At 35.3% G+C, this 24,250-nt stretch overlaps 1 protein-coding gene and 1 long non-coding RNA gene across 11 annotated transcripts in view; one reads left to right on the top strand and one right to left on the bottom strand.

The window, feature by feature from the left end:
- Nucleotides 1-381: 381 nt before the first annotated feature.
- The window catches only part of LOC119076402 (small conductance calcium-activated potassium channel protein), a 202,916-nt gene continuing 179,047 nt past the window's right edge, over nt 382-24,250 (bottom strand). For all 10 annotated transcript variants that reach the window (XM_037183121.1, XM_037183129.1, XM_037183120.1 and 7 more), the window contains 5 exons: nt 18,475-18,602; nt 15,126-15,195; nt 6,350-6,451; nt 6,099-6,274; nt 382-864 (listed from right to left, as the gene is read on the bottom strand). In XM_037183121.1, the coding sequence (XP_037039016.1) occupies nt 591-864; nt 6,099-6,274; nt 6,350-6,451; nt 15,126-15,195; nt 18,475-18,602 (750 nt within the window). In that variant the 3' untranslated portion in view covers nt 382-590. The remainder of the gene's footprint in view (nt 865-6,098; nt 6,275-6,349; nt 6,452-15,125; nt 15,196-18,474; nt 18,603-24,250) is intronic.
- LOC119076415 lies at nt 7,525-24,152 on the top strand. The gene is made up of 3 exons (XR_005087618.1): nt 7,525-7,538; nt 8,760-8,765; nt 24,006-24,152. It is a non-coding gene; the product is annotated as an uncharacterized LOC119076415 (long non-coding RNA).

Raw genomic sequence — 24,250 nt, 5'->3', positions numbered from 1 at the left:
GATGTAGTATTGGCCAAGCTACAAATGGAACTGATATTGGTCTTTGAAGTGGTTAAAATCGGTCCACCCTAGCTAGAAATGAACTTTTATTTCATTTTCAAAATGTTTTAAACCAACTTTTACGACTAGATATAAGTTTAGGTATAGTTGGACTATATTTAGTTCACTAAAAAAAGTTTCTCTACCTTTCGTGTATCGTTTTTTTTTTGTTCTTTCTTTAAATATATTTAAATATGAAATTTCTATAAATTGTTCATTTTATCATTAATATTTATCTCTTTCTTCTTCTTCTTATTTTTCTTTTACAATTTTTATTTCAATTTTTTTGTTTTCAAAAATTGTTACACATTTTTCATTTGAAATGTTTTCTTTTCTTTTCATTTCTATTTTTAATAAATTTTCATTTTTCTTGGTTTTTTTGGTTTTACTAATTTTTAATTTAATAATCTAAGATACTAACTTGACACACGTGCGGAACGCTTTCTGGATTTCGTGTACTTGGATAGAGAACTAGATGACGTCGATGACGGTAATGAATGATGTGTGACGATGGCGGTGGTTGCTGTTGTTGTTGATGAAGTTAATACGATTCAGCTAGACTGTTGACGATGTGTAAACGAATTTGTAATTGCATTAGAACTATTTGATGCCATTGCACCGCTGGTGGTGGCCGCGGTGTTTGTTGTTGTTGACGATGATGTTGTCGTTGTTGCAGGCGTTGACGATGATGACGATGATGTTCCGTGTGGATTAAATGTAACTGGCACTAAATGTGGTGTTCGGCTAGATATCGGTGGTAATATTGGGCTCGTTGGCCATTGATATGATGGTGTTGTGGCGGATGGTTCGCTTCTGAAAATGCAACTGGAGATTTTTATTGAATTAGTCAGTTGATAAGTTAATTTTCCGCTTCCAGTTACATTTCTGTCTGGTTACACACAACACACCACACACACACCATAAATGCAATTTTGTTCCGCTAAATTTGAAATTGAGTTTTGACACAAACCGATTATCATATGGCGTACCTATGCACTGAGGGTAAACGTTACTGGACAAAGTAATTGCACATTTTTTGGTGAGCCAATGAAAATGTGTTTTGGTTGTAATTTAAGGTGGAGTTTGATCTTTGGTTCGAGTGTTTGGAGTTACGATTCGGGTGGCTTCCAACTTTTGTTAATTCAGATACAGTTCCTTTTTTAGTGCAATGATTCCTTTATCCAACCCTTTTAAGTTTTATCAAAGAGTCAATGTACGAAGATGTCGAAGAGTTTCTTACGAAACTTACTATGAAAGGCCCGAAAGATTGATGTAATGGAATCGTTGGACTGTCCTGAGTGAAAAATAGAAAATATTTCTTCTTGAAACAGTCTCGCTTTAGTGCTAGATCAGTTTAAAACTCAGTTTACTCAGATGGGTAAAAGTTGGTTCCGTTTGATATCTCCAACAACACGAAGCTCTCTAAGCCCAAAGTAGACATTTCGCAGACGATAATTTTTTAGATTTTTTTCGTTCTAAAAAGGCTCCCATGCCGGCCATTGGCATTAAAAAATTCATATTCCAAATGAGCTTCAGGGTAATGTCTACTAACAAGGATACTTCTACTTCAGGCTTAGAGCCGTCGTATTGTTAAAAATATTAAACGAAAACGATTTTAATCCCTTGTGGTAGAACACGTTTTGAACTTCGATCTAGCATAAAAACGAGAATGTCTCAAACAAAAAATATTTTCAATTCTAACGATTCCATTACCACCATTGTTTTGAAATTGTTCGAAGATTTCGCAAATTCATTTTTAATTATTTGTCAATGGTGTAGATGTTGTAACCTATTCGTTGCTTTTACAACTGTTTCTAAGCAAAAATGCAATTGCCTCTTGAAAGAGGTGTTTCTCAATCGTCTACACATTATTCATTGAGTTGAACTGGATGTCGATGACTCTTTTTTCGTAGAACATCTAACCCTATATTGAAAGGAAAGATAACACACGTGAAAGTGTGTTTGTAGTACATCTGAGTGAATAGTTCAGTTTATAAAAGCCTCACTCTCGTACTGCTTTTGCTCAAAGAAAATTGGTATATCTACAGAAAGCACTTCAAACTAAATCTATCCGTGCAACTGTAATGCGATTGAATTTGAAAAAAAGATTTTTTTTCGTCTCTCTAGTATTTTCTTTTCTTCTTTAAACTTACACAATTCCATATCAATCAATAAATGGATTGCATACCGTTGTGTATATAAGTATTCCTGGTGTATACTTTGTCATATCTCTGCGAAATGTACGGTAAGATAGGAATCTTTCGGTTGTAACATGAAAATTGTTTATATTTTTCCTTTTCCATTACATGCACATACACTACACACCCAGAGAGAAAAAGAGGGACAGAGAGTATTTCGTTTTATTATTACAATTTTCTATTTTTATATTTTATTTTTTTGTGTCAATTTTCTAAATTGTTTTTCAATATTCGGTTTATATGCAGGAAAATGTAATACTATTGTTCGCTATCGTCTTCCATCACATACATATATATATATATAGAACCCATCCATACACATACACGCACACACAACCACATTTTTATTTAGCCACCAAACAAAATCAGTTCGAGGGTCATGTGAAAAACAAAATCGCATTTTCCATACAGCACATTCGAGTATACCTCCAATCAAATCTTACATAAACTTCGCTACCACATACGTAGTGAAAGAACCAATTACTTTACATAAACAGTTAAAAAGACATGATGTCCTACATAATTTATGCCAGTCTTACGTAACTTATGTATGTACAATATGTGCCCTGTAACAATATGATGTGACATAAAGCGATAATATAATTTGAATGCATGAACACTGAACAGCTACACACCCGGTCAACAATATTGTTGTTGGAATACATTGAATAGCTGATGTGGGTATGTCATCTGATGTCGACAACGACGTAAAAATAAGCTCTACCATCTGCCTAATATGGCCTTATATAGCTAAATGTATGGTACAGTCAATGAAGTACACGATTTTTCTGATTTGCATGTGATTGCACACAAAATTTGTAGAGCAAATGAAATAATAGATTTTTTGTTTTAGTATTCTATTCTTGTACGTACTCGGAGTGCCCAACAACAGTTTAGAAAATAAAAATCTAGATTTTCAATTGTTCAACAAAATTCTTGTGGAATCAACCACAAACAGTAACAACTCCTAAATCAAAAAATATATCGAATTTCACTTTCCCCTCCCTGTAGTAGAGTAAAATACTTTTGAATAGACAAGAAAGGGTCAAGCGAGAATCAATAAAGTCAATATAAGTATACTGACAGAGTCGTTGGTCCACGATCTGAATTTGATTGATGTTTAATTGATCGTAAGGAATTTCCAAGCTCTCAATTTCTCATATCATATTTACAGTCTTCATGCGTAAAAATTGATTCCGACATCTTTCGGTGAAAGTCCGAAGCAATCCAACATTTAGAATAAAATGAACAGAATCGTTGCGTGTAAATTCTCTTTCAATAGATTCAGATTCGTCTCAAGGATTTCTTTCACTCTTAACCATTTGCTCAGTAAATCTTTAAAATTTACAGCTTTGGTGAATCTTGAAAGACTTGTCTGATTTATAAGTCGACCCACATACATTTTATATGTAAAACTCTCCAATTTAGGGTGAGCCTGTGTTTGTTCTATAAGCCCGATGAGCCATTTTACAGTTCGGCCCTGGAAGCTTTACAACAATCGTGATCAGCGAAAGACATTTTACAACAAATTCATCATTCAGTATGGACCGTCATTGACTAGTCGTTGTGTTGCCTACGTCTAAACTTAGATACCGGCAAATTTCGCCGAAACGTTGTGCGGGCAGTGTATTCCAAAACAATTCGACAAAACCACATTTTCCTCACATGACAAAGTATTAATATCGAAACAGCACTGAGAATTATACCATGTACGACAATTTTGATATGTTTTGTGTTATGGTGTGAAATCAATATTTTGATGGCATTCGGTTCGAAATTAATACTCGGAGTACACACAGAGCACAGTGTAATTTCATTGCTCGAAAATTTTATTATTTTTTGATTAAAATTATAGCCTCGAAAATGAGGAAAATTAGTCGGGTCTGTGTTTGTGTGTCCTGTGTGTATGTGTGTGCGGAAAAGGAAACCGTAATGGATGCGGTTATTGTAATTTATTTCCCAATCAATTTGTAGATCCGTATCTGAATTCATAGATTGTTTAATCAAATGTTTGTACCTTCGACCTACATAAATAATGCCAGCAGCAACTGGTTCGATTTATAGTGCAGTTTTCCATTTTCATTAACAGTCGGTTTACAAACGATTTTGGGGAAAGAGATGAAGGAAGATACCCTTAGAAAATCATTATTATTTCTACGAAGACGAAGTTTCTCATAATGTTGTTGAAGTGAAACCCCGGCGCTGAAATCGATATTAGAACGTAATTGCTGCACCTGAACATAATTAAAAATCGTTTGAGCTGATGCTACGTAGTGTTGGACTTTGTAAGTAAACATCGTAAAGGTGGTGTACCAGTGTTGTTATAATTCAGAAAAGGTGTGTTGAAAGTTCATGAACGGAGAAAAGCTGAAAGCTTCGTTCAAGCTTTTCAAAATTTGGTTGGGAAGTTTTGAAGTAAATAAATCATAAAAATTAGCGATGTGGAGCGTTGTCGTGCCAGCACGATACAGGATCATCACTATAGAACAATATCATTTAAAAGAGAAATTGTCTGCAAGATCAGGTTCAAGAAAACCTAAACTAAATCAGGCTGATCGGAGCATTAGTTTGAGTCGTCCATATTCCTACAACTCTTTAAATCTTGTGGTTCTTGAGCCGTGTTAAGCTAAAACACCGTATCGCAAAGTTTGTGTGTTTTGGAGAGTTTTTGAAGTTTGTAACTTCTGATATCATTCGGAAAGCATAGTATTTCAGTTGAATGTCAAAGGAGCCTAAAGGTCTCAAAAGCTTTTTAAAAGCAAAGACATGATGTTCTGGCTTAACACCCTGTGATAAAGTCCGGTGAAAGAATGTCTCCGCCAGAAATAAGTCACTAAGTCACTAACTACTATACACAAAGCCGTCATTGCGATCAATGCGTTGGTTTTAAGCCAAAAACGGTAAAAAATCGAACAGTAGCCGTTCTTCACAAAAAAAACCTTTCATGTTGGAAGGCCTAAAAACCCAATTCCACCGAAAGAAATTCGTTTACAAGAAGAGCCAACCAGAACTATCTCAATGCCATTATATGCCAACAAAAAGAAGAAAAACAATAAAAGCTAACACGACAATATTTTTCAATGTTATTACATTGTGGCTGAACCGTAAATAATATCAAATCATCCTTTGCATTAACTGTTCGGATTAGGAGTCACCAGCCACACCTTTTTCATATTCATTCATTCAAAACATTTATTCCCTCCCCGAAAATCCGTTAAATATCACATCACACTAAATCACTCGGTGTGCAAGAATAATTCCGGCTTAATAGAGCTTCTTTTTCCCAGATGCTTTTTCCGTATACGTATGCGGGGAAATGTAAAAAGGAAGCAAAAAAAATTATTCGACTTTCCCAGGTTAAGCATACACACAAGGAGGGAAAAAACGAGGATCTTTTCCACATCTATTGGTCTGTAACACAAAACCATACACACGATTATCTATGACCAAATAAATTTAATGTCTGTATTATGTCGGCGTATATGGTATAGGAGATACTTGCTGGAATGGATATTATATTCACAGTTACATTGTTGTTACACCAAACGCAGAAAATATACGAAAATCAGAAAACTTTCTTTTTTCCCTTTTTTTACTGGATTTCTTTTCGGATAAATTTTAGCCGATTGCTTCATAAATAATTATTTATTATCCCGGCATACAAAAGCCGAATACTTTCTTTTAGCATTGGGCACCGAAATCGATTGCTAATGTGCGAACCATTATCGAAACGAACGGCAGGTAGAACGTTTTTCCTTCGCCGAAGGAAGATGTGAATTGATTTATCATTTCAACAGTTTTAAATCAGCAAATTATTCAACAGGAAAAAAAACATTTTCCATTTTTTAAACAAATATTTACCTCGAATGTGGAATAAAGATTGGCGATGGTATTGTTGGCGTTGGCAAAATGGATGTTGACGCTGCAGCCGTATCAGGATGTAGAAAGTTTCGCCGTTGATCGACACGTTCCTGATGCTGTGTCAGACACCGAGTTAACAGCTCCGGCAGAGCGTCCAATGTCCGGTCCAATTGGTCCTGTTGGTAAAAGGAGAAATCATCTACACTGACTCCATCGCTAAGTGAGAAAAATATGGTCAAAATAATGGTCACCTGCAATGCTTGCATTTTATCCTCTAAACTGGATAGTCGTTCTTCGACGGCATCCTGTCTGGACGACATATCGGAAACGATTTCGTAAACCGTATTTTGTGTCTGTAAATCATGGAGAAAATTGTTTTTATTACAAAGAATATGCTCGGTTTTATCGGCATTCATTTCATTTGGGATTGGATTGGCAAAAACAACAAACAAAATAGATGCGAATACAACACACACATCACATCATATAATAAATACGAATAGAATAATAGTGATACTTTAGTACGGTTGGACGGCTCCAATTTCATTCCGAATCAATGCAACAAAACGTTGCGAAAACGAGAAACAAAGTGAAGAAAATGTTTATTGTCTGCATGTAGCAATAGATTTCAATTTCATTAGAGTAGTTTTCCCCTCCATAAAATCGTCGCACTGCTTGATGAAAAAAAATTGAATTACTGTCTGCACTGCACTTCTGATTGATTAGACCGTTGAAGCTTCAGCAAAATGTAATCTGTGAATGTTGAACAATCATTCCGGACTATGTGCTACCATGTGAGAGATAAATTTATGCAGATAAATTTGTCATATATTCGTTCAACATAACATACACAACAATCCGAATAAAATTCCGGCACGTGGTATTCGCCCCCCAAAGTCCGAATAGTCTTTCAGTACTAAGGTTTTCAGTAATATGATTTGAACTACAGTTTTGTCTTGAAAATAATATTCTGTAAAATAGGAAACTCTAGTCCAGCAAATGTTAGAATTTCTCTTTATCAGATCAGAATGCTTGCAGCTTTTAAGGAGTGTTCCCGACATTCAAACCTCCTTGAAATGGAATAAAAGTTCGTCTACCGGATTTCGTTGGAATCCGTCCAAAATCTATGAATACTTAAAACTGCAGAAAGGGGACAATTATAGGGAAATTTCATTGATTTAACGTCATTTCAAATAGTTCGAATAGAAAAACCAGCGTCAGCTTGTTGGGAATGAAGTTAAATCAATGAAATTTCATTTTTATTATAATTCGTTAATTGGACACGTCGATTTTCTGTATATAGACATTCATATTCAAAGCTCACAAAATTTATTCACAAAAGATTTAGTGTCATACAAGCTGGCTGCTCTCGGGTACTTTTGTGAACAATTATCAGCAGATTGTCCTTACGGGTGAATAGCACATTTTCGAAGAATTTTCGTCCATGAAGAGGGCGATTAGCCACTGCTCACTATTAAAAAAGGTTACGAATCAACTATAAGCTGAGATCCGTGGATGTGAATAAAACTGATAAAACTTCCTCGAACTGACAATAATAAAAGAAAATAAATTATTTAGTTCCATGCAAATGTGATATTGGATTCGGTTTATTATGACCTTCGTTATCTTTCCCATAACAGTTTCAAGTATCCGAAAAGCCATGCATGGTAAAAGTTTTCCTAAAACTTTCTTACTTGTATGGAATGTTACGATAACAAGAATTAAACCAGAACACGGTGTTGTAACAATTTTTTGAGTCATAAAAACATAACACACAATTGAGTCTCGGATTTATGTTGTAAAATTCTGAATCCAGTCAATGTTGCTATAAAATAACTGTAACAATCGATTCAATTTGTACGAAGTTGTTCAGTCGTTCAGTGGTTTTCTGGTTGTTCAACGTCTCGAATCAATTTTAATGCTTACAATAACCTTTCAGGAATGACTACTTATATGATGGTCTTCTGTTATTGTGGTTTCATATCGTATGTTTAAACAAATGAAGTAAAAGAGTTGGTATCTTAATTGGAAGATTCTTTAAACAAATGAAGTAACAGATTTAATTGTTTAATATATTGCCGTTTCTAAAAGACATACCGCTCGGTGCACATATCTTTGCATGCACATCTTTATCGAATTATTTTAAATATTACACAAAATTGTCATGGTTCTCGAGACGACAAACTTTATCTCGTTAAAGCTCTAATAAAAATGACTTTCTTTGTTTTGAAAGGAATAGCAGAACACTAATGCGACTTTATTGAAAAATTCAGGAAACGATTTTTCCGAATGCAAATATTTCCATTTTCTTGAGTGGGTTACACTACAACAAAACACTAAAGTTACAGTGACCTTCAACTGATTTTATACGACATCTTGACTGAATTACCATATATGTATCAGTTGTATCACATTAATCCATTGAAGCTAAGTTCATAATATTCATGGCAACAAAAAAGCAGAACGAAAACAACTTTGATGTTCCGAGGTTTTTTTTTCTTCGTTTTCTGTCTATAATTTAGATATACAAAAAAAAATCGTAAAGAAAAGAAATTCTCCATATTTTCGTAAAAGATGTGCCATAAATTCGCTGCAAATGAGATGAAACGTTTTACCCTAGATATTAGAGAGGGTTGATTATTCTAATAATATTACTATAAGAAAATGGTGTTATAATTTACGATACTATCTCAAGAGATGGATGCTTAGCGACGCGTGTTTGCTATTTTAGTGTTATACTCTCGAAAGATTTTATAGCGAGCAAGAACGGAGGAGTATTGTATTCATCAGCGATTTTCTTGCTGTTCCATTTATTTATTGTGAATTTTTGTGAAGATGACGGATAAGAGATGCAATCTAGAATGCTTTCGCTTGTTCAAACTGGATTAGCTCGGCTTTATTTGCGTTTCTTTAAGAATATTTTTCTCTCTATCGAAGTAGGCAAATAAGCTCAACCACTCGAATGGATTATTTACGATGTTTTCTACAAGGGCCCATTTTAGTTTTTTTGTCACGAGTCTGGAAGATTAGCAATGAATTGAAATTTCGTTTCTACTATGATTCACTAAACTTTTTCGTGTACAAATTGGTATAGTTCGTTCGAGCACTGTATCAAGTACCACGGTCGAGATGGTCTGATAAGAAATGTTTTGAACTGAAACGACAAAAGACGCATTTAATTTTCTCTCGGACATAATTTGCAGAAAATTACAGAAATGTTTTTTTTTAAATGGCTATGTTCTGTTCAAGTATTTTATGATGAACAAATATTATCAAATCAAATAATCCAATCGATTGTCTCGACATAGTGTAGAATTTACCTCTACTCGATGCTAGTTATATTCCTATGTGGATTCAATTATATCAAATGTCACTCCCTCTGTTTAGTTAAAAGAAAGTCTACGACATATCACATTAGCATCACATCCACAATACGCTGCAAACTTTGGAGTCCAAAGGATCACTTCAAATCTTCGCTGTTCTACTTCAAAGTGGCCCCTACCATTAATTCCACTAGTTTCGTCACAGTTTGCAAAATCGAATGAAAGTTCGTACCAATTTTGTGGATCACTGAAAATCGCTAATATTTACTTATTGAAAGCATTGAGGAGGTATGGTAAGTTTACAGAGGGAAGAACTGTTTTTTCCGCAGGTAAAATGAGAAAGCCTTTAACACTCCTCGGGTGATTTTTTTCTATTTCGATACATGATAAGAAAAAATCATCTAATTTCTACCTGAAAGTCACGATTGATTACACAGACGAACTCATTGATACACAAAAACAATCTATGTACCAAACTACCTTATCCCAACAAAAATCTCTTCGAGAAAAGTGTGACGCAGTCTTTGAAATACAATTTCTAAAATGAATGATATCGCTAGAGTTGACGCTTTCAGCTTCGTTACGCAAAAATTAAATTTTACACCCAATTAGTTCAAACAAGCTGGCTTAGGTTTTCTCATCATCTGCCAAATAATTTTTACAAAAAAAAATTTAGACTGGTAACAACCAAAATTTTACCAAAAAAATTTGCGTCGCAAAGTGTCAAATGTTCAGGAACAGACCAGCAAGAATATTTATCTGCCACATGCGACGCAGATTTTTTTGGTAAAATTTTACGAAATTCGAAAATGTGACGAAATTTGACGAAATTTGAAAATTTGACGAAATTCGAAAATTTGACGAAATTTGACGAAATTCGAAAATTTGACGAAATTTGAAAATTTGACGAAATTCGAAAATTTGACGAAATTTGAAAATTTGACGAAAATCGAAAATTTGACGAAATTCCAAAATCTGACGAAATTCAGAAAATTTGACGAAAATAGAAAATTTTGACGAAAGTAATTCTCTATCTGCCACCATTCAAGAAATATCTCCAAAACCCCAATTGACCCACCCATTTCCAACTTTAGACATTTTTCACATATGCCCCTCTGTTCTACTCGTAAAATTTTGAGACTTTGCCGAAGAAAGTAACTCTCTATCTCTCATAACCCAAAAAAATATTAGTCCTTTCATCCTACGCTCGAGTAGCTCAAAATTTGGTCACTCTAATCACTCTAGCTCAAACGAATCTGCCCCGAATTATGTTTTTGTTCGAATCGTGTTACGAATACCTTTCATTTGATGGGTCGCACGCCTCTGTAGGTTTCAATACAGCTAAGCTACAGCCGAAAACGCGTTCCCGACCCTCGAAAACCACACTCAGAAACCACTTCGAGGCCAATAAAACAAAATTCTGGTTTTTCCTGGGGTAATGGCGTATCACATTTTCATTTTTATGCCCACCCTGAGGTTCCTGCAAAATTTCATGGAGATTGGCTGACTAGTTTCCGAGATCGACCGTCGATAGATAGACAGATAGACAGATAGAAACATACCGAGTAAGTTGAAAGATTTTGATTGTTTGGAAAACGTTAATTTGGTGCATTTTCTATCAAAATGACCAACTTCAAAACGATGTATCTCCGGCAATTTTAAAGTAACATAGTCGAGTGATAGCTCGTTTTGCTCGTATTTGAAGCGCGAATAAGATAGAATAGGATTTGTGGTGATACAGGCCAAAGGAAAGAAACTTAAATTCTCGCCTATATATAGTTGCCGCGTCTCAAAAAAATTTCTTCGTTCTTTTTTTGGAACTTAGACTGCGTCAAGTCCTCCGCTAAAGCTCCGGACATGATGACCGCTTAAACATAAACTACATCTGTTAACGACAGCAATGTCAAAAATAAGCGTTAGCATGTGATTTATGTGGTTTTATATAGTTCATTGAATGCTAAAACAAATGAAGTAAAAGATTTTGTAAGGATATACACCAAAAGACGAAGCAGATTCTAATTATTTAATATCATACGTAAATGTGGCATTATGAAAAAAGGTAAAAATTGATCCAAGTTTGTTACAAGACGTCACATTTTGTTTAATATCCCCTCCCCCTGGTAGCGTAACAAGTAAAAGAGTTAACTTTTTACATAAAACAGACAGTGACTGAATCAAATAGTAAGTTGCCTGTGTAAACTTACCGACCATAACTAGCGACGATTCTCTTTTATGAAAAACGGATAAGAATAAAAACAAAACATTTATTTACAGATCGTAGAAATGAGAATACTAAGTTGATAGTTCGAGTATTGAATGCTTGTTTGCTTCGAAAACAAAGAGTAGATAAAGGATTAATAATGCTAGAAGAAAGTATTCACAAAACAATTGAATTTTCAAGGAAAAATTTCATTAAATGTACAAAGACAATCCATTCAATGAAGGGGTCGTCCTGTGTGAGGTCATTTCAATCTCTGCAGTGAAACTGGTCTCTATCGTTTTTATTGCATTCTTTTTTGTGCTTTGAGCTCAAGTAATTACTTCTCTTTAATTACAAAACTTTTGTCTGCATTTATTGTATGAATACCGTCAATGAATCTACGTAATTACTGATAGCAAAACTGTATTACAGCCAAAGCACAATACTTTGTGATGAATAAATTTCTCATCATAACAATTCCGTCTCGGGTCTGAATTACAAAATATGTAAAAGACAATGTCAACACATTTCATAAATCCATCAACCCGCACCAGAGATATGGAAGCAATTATTTATCTCATTTAACATAACAAAGGCACGTCACTACCAAATAATAAACTGTCACAAAGATAATATTCATCTCAATAAAACCAATTCGACCAAACTGATGGAACAGAATGACAAAAACGTGAACGGACCATTCCGTTTTGATGAACCGCCACACAACACTATAAAACGATAATGTTGGAAGTTTGAAGCTTCAGTTTTTATTGGTTTGGAAACCCCTTTTTTACACGAATTTACCAATGAATTTTCGCTTATTATTAAAATGCAAAGAAAAAAACATTTTTATGTTTCATAATCGACCGAAGAGAGACATCTGAAATTCATTGCTGAAGAACCCAATGGATACGTGCACAGTCTGAAGTGAATTTTAATATTTTCTCCCCCTCCTGTTATACAAATAACAAAACTCAAAATTCAAATATATTCCTTTGCTCATCTCTGTTCCCTGCTCAAATAAGACAACTTTTTATCATAAAATAGAAGAAAAAAAATGGTTCAGAGGCCAGCAAAAACGAAATTCACATCTTGAAACTTTCGAGAGCAAGCTAAAAACAAAAGACAACACCAAAAAAAAAGATTCCTTTCTTTCTGCGGTAAATAAAATCCAATCGACCAGATAAACTTCAATCGTAAATTTTATGTAAAATATTATTTTATGGTAGTGATAGATTGATAGACATGCTCTACCGTTTCACGTGATAGACTACATGTGGATAGATAAGGGATTTTGGATTAATTTGCATCTCATTTGAAACGTCTATTGTCTGGCCCTTGTATAAACAAACATATAGCGAAATGGGATTACTTTTAGGATCATTTACATATCCGATATTTTATGTGTTTATCAAAATGTCGATATCCAATTTGAAATGGTGGTAGCGGGCTTAAAAATGGGACATAAAACATCACAGAAAATGGTAAAGGAACCGGCAGATTTTCGACGAGTTTTGTAGTGAAGATATCAGCATCAACACGAACTTCTGTAACAGTAACCACCTCTTCAGGTCAGTGGACAGACAGGACCTATAACTATTATGAAAATTGAAGAAAAGATAATGATATTGCGCTGCATTAAGCATGTATGACTAGGCCAAGTTTTTTGCCGATTGAATCGATTAATATTGTATCGTTTTAGTAGTAGATTATTATATGAAGATATCATGAGCGGAGCGAGATCGTTGAATTGCGATCATCCAAAAAGAGTAAAACTGTGATCGCCGTAAGCGAAACTGTTTAAATCGAAAGCTCTTTGGTGGAATGTAAAATAATATGAAAGATAATTAGGTTAGATGGCCGACGAACGTCCAATTTTTCTAGAGTTCATACTGACAATCTCATCGATTCTACATTGACAGTATCAACTTCCGATTGAAAAGCCCATAGTAGTTTTAGCTACCCTTCTGATAACATGGGAAGCAGAAGACTCAATATTAAAATTTTTGCCAAGGCAGTCAGGAGCAGCGTTACAAAATACAAGAAAGTGTTTGTTTTGGGATATTAAACCATTTTACGTCGCCAAACAAACAGTTTTTCATGATTTTCCGACACTAAAAATGAATGAAAATTTCCATGACAATCGTCATTTTCATTCAATTTAAAAAAACGCCAGCTGAAACATTAGATCATCTAATTTAGATGCCCAAAACGAATTTTTTGTGTTGACCCAAAAAAACACATTTCCCATATGCAACGACTTTCCACTTAAAGATCAAGCCCACCGTGAATAGGGAAGAGTGCTACAACTGTGTCACTGCCATCAATATCAAAAAGCTACAGTTAGTGTGAACCAAATCTGTGTCTAACGGCTTTGATAGTCACAAGTATGATTGGGGTAGCGTGATTGTATGCGTGAACCAACTGGTAAAGCAGCAGCTGAAACAAACTTGGACACAAAAGCTGACGTGAACTGTAAACGAAAATGATTTTAAATTATTGTTTCCTTGTCCCATATTTAAAAAATGATTTGAAAGGGAAACTTGAAAACTTATCGAGATCTTTGTTGAATGTTGAATTAAATGAAAAGAGAATGCCAAGAGTGAGGCAGACTACTTAATACCAGTAGAACTAAACAAATTTCCTTCTGCTATAAAGTAAAATGAAATATTAAACGAGTGATACAGAATGGCAACGTAAATCTCCATTCGGATCTTGTGAACAAATTTTTGTTTTTCGGCTAACAAAATACTAAATTAAAATTAAAGATTCACATCTCGAAACACTCCCCAACTTTTCATTCTGTCTAAATTTATTCCATATTTTTAGCATACCTGCAGAAAGGCAAAATGGTAAACAAAAATCTGATTGCTTCGTAAATTGAATTAGCTGTAAGAATTTTATTTAGAATGAAATGATTATATTGCAAATTAAATGATTTGGAAAAGAGATCTTTATTCGTCAAGACTAGGTATTATGACGAGAGCTGGGAAGAGAAACAAATTTTTTTTAATTGTTTGTCAATTGCTTATGATAATAATCCACTTTGTGTTTCTCCCAATTGAGTCTTACTTATTTCGAACATACACGAAAAAATATGAAAGAAAAAATCACTTGGTAGATATAGAGCAGCGGTGTATAATTGTTGGCATAACAATGAGTCTTTCGTAATTCCTCTCCTTTTATAACAATCATCCACCGAAAAGTATCATTATTATTTTCCCGACATTGTGAATGATATTTCTTAAGTTTATACGAATAGAATTTAAAGAGAATATCCATCCACATTGTCGTCGATCGGATCTTTTATAATCAAGTAGAGAATGGAAAAGTTTTTCTTTCCATTTGTGTGAGCCGATTTTGTCGTCGAAAAGCGATTCACGTAAAATAGACAGAATTCATATAACAAACATTTATATACAGATAAAAGGGTATGCGATTGAATTGATGAGTTCCCATCAAGGAAAATGTGAAAAGAAAATAGAAACCGGATAAAATACTTACTTTAGCCATATCTGTAATTGTGTTGGCATTGTCCATTAGTTTTCGTTGATCCATTTTAACTTTTCGCAAACTGTTAACAAAGATAAAGCAATTTTTTTTGTATGTGTTTCGTTAATTAAATTTTCAAACCATAAAATAAGTCGCTGGGGATTAAGTGTTTCAGTTTCGGATTATTATTTTCTTCTTCGACATTTTTTTTGCCGAATAGACGTTCAACTATTGGCAAAGGCATCGACAATGATTCATGCTGACATATTGAAAGATTACGGTCGAACAAAATTTTCTTTTGCAGAAAAGTTTTTCTTTCATTGAATTAACCGTATAAACTGCAATAAAATGACAAAGTTTTCGTAAAAATTATTTTTCGGATTCCATCAAGCTCCGAACTAAGAAACTGCCATCGTTTCGTTTCGCTTGTTTTATATAAACTTTTGTACTCATGGGTCAATTAAATTACCGCTGCTAACCTTGACATTGGGATCTAGTCATGCTATTTTCGAGTTAGATAAAACACGATAATTGCTTCTATGCCACGTCTGTTCGCGGATTATAAATTGATAATGAGTTTTTCTGTGGGTAATGCCTTGATCAATATTATATGGCGTGCGTGCCTGCAGGTATTAAAAGGGAGAAATTTTTATTATTAAGAGTCATCGATCCTAAGCTGAAACGCATACATTGAGCGTTTTTTAAATACTGGATTTTAGTTCACTTTTGATGATACCTTTTTCAACAATTTAGGACCTCAATAACGTCCATGAATGTGTTAACGTTCAACAGAAAATATATTTAGTTGCAGCAGTTTGATCTCTAAAAGAACTGAGCAATTTATCAAAATTTCGTTAAACTGCTGACTTTTTTTAGAGCTGGTTAAACGACTCCAACCAAAACTAGTTTGTATATTATAAGCTAGCACAACTGTGGTCGCTATTGCGGTCGTACATTTTTCAAAAAGGATTCTTTCTGATGAAAAGATATAATGAAAAATGAAATACGAGACACCACAAATGTAGGCTACAATTGTAGCTAAGCATCGATGTCTCTTAACAACATTTCTTAGCGAAAATTATCGCTTCGATGACTTTGAGGACACCGCGAAAATTAATGAGAAGATTTCAATCAAAATTTGGATTCAAGTTCACTCTCAAATGGCCTGAAAACTAATTCGTCAAAAATCTTCGGCTCGAATCCGCTATCAGTAAGTCACCCACCGTTTCCATCTGGCATACAGAACAAAATGGGGGTCAAATAATTGAAGTAAAAGATTTTACCCACCCACGATGGTAATACACCGAAAGAAGTAATAGATGCAATAAATGTTATAATGGTGCCATGCCGTCTGTGAAGCGCTGAGAATTAATCAATGTACCATTTTTCAAATTTTTTGTGAATTTTGTTTGAATTGAGTCTATTCTCAGCATCGGAAGAGTGGATAGAGCGTTTTTAGTCTTGAAGACAAATGAAAACCAGAGATTTATCGTCCTACAGTCTTGAATATATGAGATATCGTGACAGGACCTATTTTATGGACAAATTTACCATAATTTACCAAAATTTACCGATTTTTTTTACGAATATGCTATTGGCACCGGGTGCCAATAGTCTTTCTATAATACTGTGGCTAATGGCACGGGGTGCCGATAGTCTCTTTATTATACTGTGGCTAATGGCACCAGGTGCCAATAGTCTCTTTATCATACTAATGCTAATCGCACAAGGTGCCATTAGCCACAGTATTATAAAGAGACTATTGGCACCCGGAAAAATTAAAATTTGAATAAAAAATCTAAATATTTTTAAAATTAAACTTGCTTTGTGCACAATCCTAGGTAGTCCATCTTTTTACGAAATGTAACGTAAAGCGGATCGTTCGAGCCTGAGAAAATCATCGTTTGACGAAATGTAATGTAATAGTAGATTATGCACCTCTGCCCAAAATGTTTGTTTTAACGATTTAAAGTTATGTACAGAGCCGAGGGGTGGTACATAATCCAAATCGTTAAAACAAACATTTTGGGCAGAGGTGCATACGCTATTTTACTCAACAAAGCGAAAAATCAACAAAACAAGAATCGTCACAACCACGTAACGTCTGTGTTATCTCCCTAGACGCACACTGCGTTGAGTAAAGGTAGTTTGTTCGATCTTAGGGAATTCGTCCTTTTACGAATTATAACGTAAGACGGGTTGTTCGATACTAGGGAATTAATCCTTTTACGAAATATAACGCAAATGCGTTTTGTAGAATACCAGGAAATTCATCCTTCTACGAAATGAAACGTAGAGCCGTTTTGTTCCCTAATTCTCTAAGATCGAACAAACTACCTTTACATTACATTTCGTAAAGCGATGAATTTCTCAGGATCGAACGATCCGCTTTACGTTACATTTCGTAAAAAGATGGGTTACCTAGGATTGTGTACAAAACAAGTTTAATTTTCAAAATATCCGAATTTTTTATTCAAATTTTAATTTTTCCAGGTGCCAATAGTCTCTTTATAACACTGTGGCTAATGGCACCGGGTGCGATGTTGTATATTTTGGAATCTTTGGTAAGTTTTGGTAGACTTTTGTAAATTTTTATTTAGGCAATGGATCGTGGTCGAAAAGAAAACATTTTTAAATCTCAGATTTCGATTATTATTTTTTAATGACGAAAACAAAAGACCAACATAATTACTATGGAATTTTTGGAATTCGTTCCATTCTACACACGTACAGGTCACCTGCAGCCGAGTATACCTCATTACAATGCATTTTACTATATACCATTCCAGTTCTCATTAAAATAAATCAAAATAGGTGTACACACCGCACTAATCAAAAGATGTTTTCGCTAAACTGCATATAAATCACTCCATACCAATGGATGTTCTAATAACTGAAACATTTAAACAATTTCGACTACGGCAGTACGAACTCGTATTTCAAATGACTTATTATATAATTTTGGCACCGGACAATGTGTTCTGTGTATGACTTGTGTTTTTGTAACAGTGCAAGCGGCTGTATGCCTTATGCATAAACATTATATTAGCTTTGGCCGATGTCCAAAAATGTCAACATGGACCCGAAATAATTTTCGACTTTAATTGTATATTTTTATGATGATGTTGAATGAGACTCGACATTACAATTATACCCAGTAAAATCAGCTTTTATCGCCGATAAACCAGAGAAATGTCAACATGATATATAATATGTGTAGCTGAACATTTTCGTCGAACGCAATAAAGAAGAAAAAAATAATCAGAAAATTCATTTCCCACGACCTCATATGCGGCGCAATATAATTCGTTAGGCATTGCAGTGTCTTGTTATCTTGATTATAGTAAATTTTACAACTTACGCATATATAGCCAATAGGAATTTTCGCTGATGTGTCCGTACTCGTCCGGGATTGACTCGTTTCACCAGACGGGTATGCTTATAAATTAACCATGTTTCTCGGAGTACATTCGCTGCGGCATTTTTAAGCTGTAATATTAATGAAAAGAATTTAATTATAAAACTCTTGATATCAATCTGGTGTGTTGATTTGAAATGAAATTTGTAATAAATTTATGGGAGAACGGTTTCTCCGTTTTTTGCTCTGTGCTGTGTGTGGATATCAGTGCAGTGAATCTTTTGAGAATGGAATTTATGGAAGGAAAATTGTCGTTAAAAAGATTATTGGAGAGGAGATTGGAAATTTAGTCGAATGGGGATGGGGGTCGGGAAGGAATGTACAATATAATCGTTTTGTTTCTATGCCGTTTAAGGGTGAGCTACAATTTCTTTTAATTAATTTGTTCTTTCCCAATCCGTAACTGCTGACCTGCATCTTTGAGGAACCATGGAAATGGTTCAAAATGATATACGAAGCTTAATTATGTGAAAGTTTACTGGAAAGTTTACTATTAGCTTCACCTTAAGATCTGAAAGACCTGCGCAAAAAATTCGAAGATGAATTGATTTGAAAATCGTCTTTCATTCCACTTATGATTCGCTAAATGTGTACATGCCAAAACGTTTGAAAACCTTCCAAAGCTTATTGTCTCTTTGTCATTGTTTCCATTAGCCTCGTAGGATGTGACAGTTTTTAGCCCCGTACGAAGTACTGGGGGCTTATAAGATTAATATGCCGTTTGTAACACGTCGAATTGGAAGCAGACAGTAAGGGCAAAGCATTTGGTTATGTTCATAGATGACGAATCCGCAATAAAAAAAATGTCCGTCCGTCCGTCCGTCCGTCCGTGACCCCTCTAGCTTGAGTAAATCACAAGCTTTTTTCAAAATTCTTTTTTTCCCCGATTGGTATCGACAAAAGTAAGGTCAAGTTCGAAAATGGGCATGGTAGGGTCGGCCCCTCCAGAGCTAGGGCCCTATAGGTGTTTTTCAGTCTCTCGACGATATCTACCGAAATACGCACGCAATAGCTGCTTGTGATATATCAAATGAAAGGTATTGACGAGTAGAACAAAGTTGCTGAACATTGTTTTTGGGTAAGATGCAACGTGGGCTTGTTGGGAGGGCTCAAAGGTCGTTACTCGGCCCTAAGTGTTTTTTGCACATAAATCGAGTAAATCTCATCCGATTTTGCTAGATTTAGTTTTTTATGGAAGGTAATTGAACACTGAAAAGAACGTGGCGAAAAAAGTTTCAAATTTGGGCCCTTGGACTAAGGCCGCTACTCGGCCCTAAGTGTTTTTTGCACATAAATCGAGTAAATCTCATCCGATTTTGCTAGTTTTTGTTTCATTTGAGAGGTAATTGAATACCCAATGAAAAGTTGGCAAAAAATTTTGGGTTTCTAAAATAATGTCGTAAATTGTTGGTTTTATTTAAAAGGTACTTCGTACGGGCTTTCGTAATTGCGCTATGCGCAATTTTAAAAATGAACAGTTTCAGTAAATTTGAAAATGCCCAACTTGACTTGCATTTTGCTAACAGACGCATTAGAGGGTTGTAAACATATTAGGGTTCCGGGCTTATTAGGGCTACGGACGTATTATGGTTGCGGACGAAATAGGATTACGGGTTGTACGGGGCTAAGTCGCAGCAAACGCTCCGACTGTTCTGATGCCTTGTTTTAATATAATTTACATCGCATTCGTCTCTCATATCGAAACAGTCAGTGAAGAAATCGTTTGCATTTTAGATGCAAAGTACGCAACCTATGTTTGTTAGTGTGTAGAGGATTAGGTGTGAGACTTTCAATTTCTGTTTTTCCATCTGAATTATATCAATTTGCATACATAGAGGAAGATATCTTCTCACCGCATAAAATTTCTGCGCCACACACATGAAACAAGGCATCAGAACAGTCGGAGCGTTTGCTGCGACTTAGCCCCGTACGACCCGTAATCCTATTTCGTCCGTAACCATAATACGTCCGTAGCCGTAATACGCCCGTAACCCTAATACGTCTACAACCCTCTAATGCGTCTGTTACCAAAATGCAAGGCAAGTTGGGCATGGTCAAATTTACTAAAAGTGTTCATTTTTAAAATTGCGCATAGCGCAATTACGAAAGCCCGTACGAAGTACCTCTCAAATAAAACCAACAATTTACGACATTATTTTAGAAACCCAAAATTTTTTGCCAACTTTCTATTGGGTATTCAATTATCTCTCAAATGAAACAAAAACTAGCAAAATCGGATGAGATTTACTCGTATTATGTGCAAAAAACATTTAGGGCCGAGTAGTGGCCTTAGCCAAGGGCCCAAATTTGAAACTTTTTTCGCCACGTTCTTTTCGGTATTCAATTACCTTCCATAAAAAACTAAATCTAGCAAAATCGAATGAGATTTACTCGATTTATGTGCAAAAAACACTTAGGGCCGAGTAACGACCTTTGAGCCCTCCCAACAAGCCCGCGTTGCATCTTACCCAAAAACAATGTTCAGCAACTTTGTTCTACTCGTCAATACCTTTCATTTGATATATCACAAGCAGCTATTGCGTGCGTATTTCGGTAGATATCGTCGAAAGACTGAAAAACACCTATAGGGCCCTAGCTCTGGAAGGGCCGACCCTACCATGCCCATTTTCGAACTTGACCTTACTTTTGTCGATACCAATCGGGGAAAAAAAGAATTTTGAAAAAAGGTTGTGATTTGCTCAAGCTAGAGGGGTCACAGACGGACGGACGGACGGACTTTTTTTTATTGCGGATTCGTCATCTATGAACATAACCAAATGCTTTGCCCTTACTGTCTGCTTCCAATTCGACGTGTTACAAACGGCATATTAATCTTATAAGCCCCCAGTACTTCGTACGGGGCTAAAAAGAGACTGTAACTCGGGTCGGGAATATCTTTAGTATAATCTATCCTTAGGTAAGAATTACTCTTTTCATGCCCCCTCCCTTCATACGTAAAACTGTCTATATGAAATTGTACACTGTGTGCACTTTACTCGCACTTTTTAGCTTCAGTGCTGCCTGGCATCATGTGTCGGAAAAAAATAAATTGAATAAAGCGAAAGTAATGATACCAATTTTGCTGACACTTATTGTAATATAGAGTCTACTTCCTTTTTGTACATAGTTTCCCAAACGAAAGGTTATGGTCGGATACACAAACCGATAAACATGTCAACGTGTTATAATGAACTCTTAAATGTTTTTCTATAAATTTAGATAAACGGAGCCAGCGAACAGAAAATACACTCATGTTAGTGCATTTCGAGACAAAGGCATCGGCACTGGTGCGCTGTAGCATTTCTTATCTTATGGCCTTGTGCATGAAGTGCAATGTGTATACATTTCACATACGTTTTTTGCAATATATGATGCTGGCTGTCACACAGAAAAATATGATTTGGGTCAATTTGAGTTTTAGTTCGAACTCATTCTTGAGACACATGATGATGACTGGAAGACTGGATAATAATTTCTTTTTCCAAACGGAAATGACATGGCTAGATGTGAGCGTTATTTCCGATAAAGAGAAATAGATTTTGATAAATACGTTTTCTCTGTGACAGTAGAAGGAAATTAGAAAGTTTGTGTACATAATGGACTTGTTGTGTTCAAAACACACAATTTCTTTACACCTAAAACCGTTAACTTCGATCGAACTGCGATATTTATTACCCTCGTAGTGTAAGCTGGTGTGTTATGTTGGTATATCATCGGCTGACAATTCTTATGTTGTTTGTAATGCCTCGATGCGCATAGATTCAGATTTCGATTCTTTGCATTCAGGTAGAATAAATTTTCCAATTTTTCCATCGAAGAAAAGATTCAAAATTTCATAACATGTTTCGTACGGATTATATTCGCACACAGAAAACCCATCGACCGTCCCATTTACGAAATCGTGGAAAAGTTTAGAAAAGTTTTCAATTCAATGAGCTTATTTTATGTACTACTTGTACTTCTATTGAATCGACTGTTGTTCGCAGAGCACAATCATGTTGAACTGCTTCAACTTACAATTTTTTTTTTGTACTTATATCGATTGATGGTTTTATTATTTTTGGATATTGTTGTATCAATAATGGTATATGATGGGGGGCATACGTAAAATGGAAAAAGCCAAGTATAATTGTAGCCGAATAGAATACCCCAAAAATGACCTATGCCAGTAATACTAAGAGGTTCCTATTCCGATGAAAAACCGAACTCAATGAGCTCGATGGAACATTGCTAAAATATAATTTCAAATTCAATACGATATCTAATGACATTTTAAGTTATCAGCTTTCGTAGAATAATCGTATTAAGTTTATTGAGAATAACGTTTAAAGCTTTTTCCATTCAGGAAGCGAAGCGCATAATGTCGAGTTGAGGGATTTTTTTTAACGATCCATCCAGTATATAGATTCGGTTAATGGACCACTTCCTATTGAAATTGTGTGTTGTTGGTTTTGGTTTTTGTTTAGACTATCGCATTCCGTTATTTAACAATGGTTGACATTTTCAACGAAATAGCTCGGACGATATCAAATTCATTTTTCATCTGTGCGGCGTGAAAAACCTTATTTTCTCCACTCAAACACGGTGAGAAAATATCGTTTTGTTGACGCTCTCCCTGGAGACAGTTCGAAAGAAATTGATGTATAAAATTGGCACAAACTATCGCTCTTGAATGTCATATTTTTCCCCCTTGGTAAGCAATAGTATTTTTCATGATTAGGGACAAAAAGATGAATTCGTGTGAATTTTGTTGATCAGAGGATCCGATTAGAGGTGTGCGCCGAGCGTAGTGGTTCCGGCGGCGGCCAGCCATAACAGGTTTTTATCGGCGGCTCGGCTCAGCCGCAGCGCGCCGATCCATTTTATAGGAAATTTAAATTGTCTTTTTTTTAGTGATTACTGACTACGAGTGAATTAAGTAATTTTGCATTTTCTGTTTTCTTATCGAACCAGAATATCCTGCTATCAGTTACCTATAAAGACTCATATTCGCATTCGCAAAAACGCATTGAGAGTGATTTTTCTGAAAGTCCGTGTGCCGAAATCGAAAGTATTTTAATCGCGGTTATATGGATCGACATATCTTGTTCCCTAGAAGCACTTTTCTTACAAACATTTCTCCAGTTACACGCAAGGCTGTATACTTTGGGGAGGTCACGCAGATGCAGATTCGCGGGTTACACACCACATTTCATACAAAAACTTCACGACACCATACGAACTCAATTTTGGTGAATTTGTTTGTATGGAAAAGGTGTGTTCCCGCGTATCTAATTAAATGGCGATCTGCGTGACCTCCTCAAAGTATACAGCCTTGGTTACACGAGCGTACAGTGTCGTGTGGGGAGTCATTAGATAGGTAATCACATGAGCTGAATTGGGTTTAAAATGCATCCACACTGAAATATGTGCAGTTGAAGTTTTCAACCGAAAAAGACTGAGAAGTGACACTGTTCTTACAGAAGTTTCTCTAGGGTTTGGTTTCTAGGGTCGGAGTCCTTTCTAGGTACATCTACAAAATTCCACTAGAAAATGCGTCCGATTTCGGTAGCCTGTTTTTCAAAAGAATCCTTCTGCCTTCCGTAGTCAAAAATTGTTTTTAGGAAGACCATCGCGCAGTAGCTCTACTAAAGTGAGAGCCCTTTCAGAACAAAACATACTCTATGAATTTCATAGTATAAAACCTCCGATAGGTATACGTAAAAAAGAGTCTCTTATT

The sequence above is a fragment of the Bradysia coprophila genome, unplaced genomic scaffold (assembly GCF_014529535.1).
Source record: "Bradysia coprophila strain Holo2 unplaced genomic scaffold, BU_Bcop_v1 contig_232, whole genome shotgun sequence".
NCBI classification, from domain to species: domain Eukaryota; kingdom Metazoa; phylum Arthropoda; class Insecta; order Diptera; family Sciaridae; genus Bradysia; species Bradysia coprophila.
The sequence above is the reverse complement of the archived record's forward strand: the minus strand, read 5'-3'. Positions and strand labels throughout refer to the sequence as shown.